The sequence below is a fragment of the Vicia villosa genome, unplaced genomic scaffold, assembly GCF_029867415.1.
Source record: "Vicia villosa cultivar HV-30 ecotype Madison, WI unplaced genomic scaffold, Vvil1.0 ctg.000325F_1_1, whole genome shotgun sequence".
Taxonomy (NCBI): domain Eukaryota; kingdom Viridiplantae; phylum Streptophyta; class Magnoliopsida; order Fabales; family Fabaceae; genus Vicia; species Vicia villosa.
Window position 1 is genome coordinate 1,053,890 of NW_026705145.1, and position 4,790 is coordinate 1,058,679.

The 4,790-nt window shown below is 29.7% G+C and overlaps 1 protein-coding gene across 1 annotated transcript; it reads right to left on the reverse strand.

The window, feature by feature from the left end:
- Positions 1-2,104: 2,104 nt before the first annotated feature.
- Positions 2,105-3,289, reverse strand: LOC131626823 (F-box/kelch-repeat protein At3g06240-like). Its single transcript, XM_058897663.1, has one exon. It carries the CDS (start codon positions 3,287-3,289, stop codon positions 2,105-2,107), a length of 1,185 nt encoding a protein of 394 aa, XP_058753646.1.
- Positions 3,290-4,790: the final 1,501 nt, after the last annotated feature.

Genomic DNA, 4,790 nt, shown 5'->3' on the forward strand with positions numbered 1-4,790 from the left:
TGATCATTTTGTATCAAGGTACCTAAGGTAGTAGCAAGGGTCAATGCGATGGTTCGCCTTGGTGGAAATGTTGTGTCGATCTGAAGAACGAAATTGTTTGGAATTCTCCTTGGCTACCTCTCGGTGGAACGAGATTTTGTTTGGAAGGATTGAAAGGAGATTCTACTAGGATTGGATCGTCTACTGCTTGAGGAGGAAGTAATGGAGCTTTAGTAGCTGCAACAGTGGCTTGTCGTTGAATGTCAAATCAAGTGAATTTGGATGCCACCATTGTTACGAGTATAAGGATGGATCTGCTAGAGGTTGAAGAAGATGAAAAAACTTCAGGAAAGAAGATCAAGAAACAGAGATATGGACCTTCTAGAAAAAGAGATTTGGATATGTGGATCAGAGGATATTTGAACATGGAAATACAGAGGAATCATATTTTGTTTCCCACAGATGGTGTCACTATTGCGTTATGGAACCAAAATTATTCGGTGACTGGTGAAATAGAACCTTAGCACGGTGAAGTAAGTTTTTGGTACTACAAAGAAGAGACTGACCTACAAGGTTAGCACTACAACATACAAGTCAGTGAGAGAATGAAAATTGATGTGAAAGTGAGAATTGATTTGAAAGCCTAAGAATGAGGCGTCTTTAACTATAAATATTGAGAAGGATTAAAACCGTTTGCGCGGACACAGCGTGTTATGGATTAGAGGGTGGTGTTATCTACTTCAGATTCAGATGAACATGAAAGTGTACCTATTTTTTTTTTTAAGTTCGCTTTATTTACTCTTGCCTCCGCGCCTTTGATCTTGGGCTTTACAAGTGGCCCAAATACTTACATTTCATTCTTAGTAATAATAAATTGGGATTGAATAAAAAATATAGTACTAACTAGAATACATAGCCGAAGATGACTGAGCTAAATAACTTGTTTTGCAGTACTACGCCAAGCCCTAAATAATTTACAAAAAAATACTGTACTTAACACTCGTTGAGAAACACTTTTTAAGTAGCTAATGTTAAAAAAGACAACATATTTTGTATTGTAAATTTAAGTTAAACTAATGATGTTTAATTTGATCTGAGAGCAATTTTATTTTATGTTGATAAAATATAAAATGAGCAGATCGACTTGATTAGCAGTCTTATTTTCAACTAAAGTAAAAGAAAACCTTTCATCCTTTTTCATTTGCATGTATACAAAGATGATCTCTCTCATATTGTTAACCAGTTGTTTTCATTCAAACCTTAAGAGTGTGTTTGGATGAGGTAATTAGAAAATTTAAAGCAATTTAAAATTCAAAGCAATTCAAATGATTCAATTCAAATCCACTCATTTTTAAATTAATTTGTTTGGATGGAGTATTAAGATAATTCATTGTTAGATTTTTGGTGTCATTTTTTATAAAATTTAAATTTTTTGGACCAAATTAAAAAATGAAAAAGTAGGGACTAATTTGCAATTTTTAAAAATTTGAAGGACCAAATTGTAAATTTTGCAAATTAGTAAGGACCAATTTGCAATTTTTTGAAAATTTTTGGGGTCAATTTTATAATTTTGGAAAATATGAGGACCAATTTGTAAAATTTGAAGAAATAATAATAACAAATACATTCTATGGAACATGAGAGGAATTTCAAATTCTTTGGTTTTTGGTGTCATTTCAAAATGATTGAATTTAACTTATATGAAATACTCCAAAAATTTTCATCATTTTAACAATTCTTCATTTTTGTATCCAAACAATGAATTTTGGTCAAATCATTTTAAATTCCCTCAAAAAATTACTTTCCTTCGTTAAAATACTCTATCCAAACACACTCTAAGAGACCCAAATGCATAAAGAAAAGAAAAGAACACATTACTCACTCATAGTCTTCAGCAAGTATACAAACTCATTGGAAAACTAGACTACCAATACGAATTAGCAAATTCAAAATCAAACTTAAACCTAAAACTAAATAATAATCATGTAAATTAGAAGCAAAAGCACACCTCTTTGATAAAGAATTCTTATTAGTTTGCTTTGCTCATATAGCAAGACTAAACCTTCAAAATAGGCTAGAAACTACTTGATAATATCTTCTTGAAAGAAATAAAAAGAAAAAAATGTTAAATACTTTTTCCTTGATATGCAACAAGGCTAATAGGGTTTTCTTTATGAATTAATATATTACAACTAACATTCTTAGTTGTAATGTTAAGATCGGTAATCTTTTGAGTAACTAAATCGAACCAAACTAGTCCACCGTCTTTTTTCTTAAGCAACATATCACTCCTTTTTCCCATTCCAATTGGATACTTAAGATTCGGGAAAGATTCTATAGTGAAGATTTTAGTCCATGATTCTTTTACGCCAAATTCACCCAGGATATAAATGTGAAATGTAGACGTCCTTGTGGAATTTAATATCAAAGCAGTAGACCCATTTAATAACACCAAGTGTCTCCACCCATTAAGAAAATCAATAATATCTTCTATGTCAAATGGTATAGGTGTTGTAGTGAAAACCTCACGGTGCCAGTCAAATGACAACACATATGATTCATTACATTTATGTGTTGCAACTTTACACACCCGGTGAGACAATCCATTGATGTACACTTGTTCATTGCTCCAAAAATTAAGACTATGTTTCTTATCAACATCAAATTTTTTCCAAAAGTTATTTCTTAAACTATATATTTCACATACCAAGGGTTCACAATATACTTCTTCGTCTTCTACTGGCGGCTGATAAATGCATGTCACTTTATAGTCATCATCGACAGAGTCATAACCAAATCCCCAATTAAGATAACCATTTTGATAACATTTGCGATGATTAATGCCACGAGGAATGAGTTTAAATTCCTTAGTACACGGATTCCACAATATAATATCCTTTTCGTATATAAAAGACAAACAAAAAATTCCATGAACACTACCCGAACCTAAAATACTAAAACCACAATCACAATATGGCTTATCTATTTTGACATTACTCACAAACCTCTCATCATATAGAGGATACAACCCAAATCTATGATTGTGATAAGAATTATAAAGTGGATGAAGGAGGACGCATGCATCATCATAATAAGAATGATACTTTGTGAATAAACTCTCGCGGTAGGTTCTCATGAAATAGTGGTTATCGGACAAGAGAGACCATGACTTGCATACACATTCAAATCGTTTCAAAGATTTAATAGATAATTTTGAAAGAATAGAGAAGGCAATATCATGGTGGATATGTAATTCTTTCCTTACCTTTGTTGTCTTATTTGTGGCAACCACACTCACACGTTTCTCCATCTTCTTCGAGCTAACAATTTGGTTGCAATTTGAAGCTAAACCAGTTGAAAATTCACTCTCAAGCGTGAAGTAAATAGTGTAGTATCTACTTGCTATTAGGGTATTTTCTTGACTCGGTATAGTTGATAGAGTTAGAGACTCAAGAGTTTAAAAACTTGTACCGGTTGTTGATATTTGACTATTTGAAGGGTTTTCAAAAATGCCTTGGATTTTTTAAATATTTCAAAATAGTTCCTTAAATATCTCCGTGACTTTGTGAACAGTTTTGATGTCACGTTTAATTCCTAAGAAAATTAAGGAGAATTTATTTCTCAAAAAGAAAAACCGAATTGAAATATAAAAGGATTAAAATCCAGTTTCACTAATGATAAATATTACAAAAATATTTAAGCCTACAGTTAATTAAATGATGGAACAGCAAATGAAATTTGGAACAGAGAAAAAAAATTAATTAAATGATTATGAAAAAAGGCATATCTTAATATGAAAAAAAAAATATTAATATCTATCCATTGATATTGGCGGTATAATGATATAAGTGCTCAAATTCAAATCGATCCGATAAAAAATATACTTCCTCCTTTTTCCTTTTTTATTATAAGTCGTTTTGGAAAATAAATTGTATTTAAATATAAGTCGCTTTATAATTCTAATGAATAATTAATGCTGTTTTTTATATTATATCCTTAAATATTTATTATTCTCTCTCCTTACGATTATATAAATTTATCTTCCACATGTCATTAATGAAGGATAATTTTGTAACAACCTTTGTAATTTCTTGTTTTCATATAACAATTATTATTTTTCTTAAACTGTGTGAAAAGTCTAAAATGACTTATAATAAAAAACGGAGGGAGTAAGTCGGTCTAAAAAAAAGCAAAAACCACAAAAACTTATAAAATCCCCACCGATCAAATTAAATTTGAGCTTGATTTTTCAAAATCTATCCCAACATAATCAAACCTCATGCATATATCTTATTAATTTATTGGTTCATATATGATATATTATATTAAATTATTATAAGTTGATATTAAATACTATTTATTAGTTTAATTAATTACTTAATTTTCATTATTTATTTGTTTCAAATATAATCCTTCATTGCAATTTTGCAATTTAAATTTTTAATATTATATATCATATATTAGTTCAAATCTATTATTTTATAATATTTTATAATATTAATACTGATAAAAAATTTAGATATTCAAAAATTATTTAAATTAAACCATATAAATTTAATCGTATAAGATCGAATCTTTTAACTATTCATCCAAAATAAAACGAAGTCGTGAATAATTTTGTCTTTTGATCCAATGAGATTTTTTCCCGTTAAAATCAATACAAACTATCTTTTTCTTGTAATTATGAAAGGTGACGATGAGCTTGTGGTATTGTCACAAACATCGTCAGTGTATGATCAAAGCCTCATCACAAAGACTCAAGAGTGTTGTCATAAATGTGTATTACTAAAGCAATTAAATTTCCACAAGGT

What these genes read in the sequence shown, in the direction of transcription:
- LOC131626823 (XM_058897663.1), bottom strand. Translation starts at nt 3,289, where the DNA reads ATGGAGAAACGTGTGAGTGTGGTTGCCACAAATAAGACAACAAAGGTA.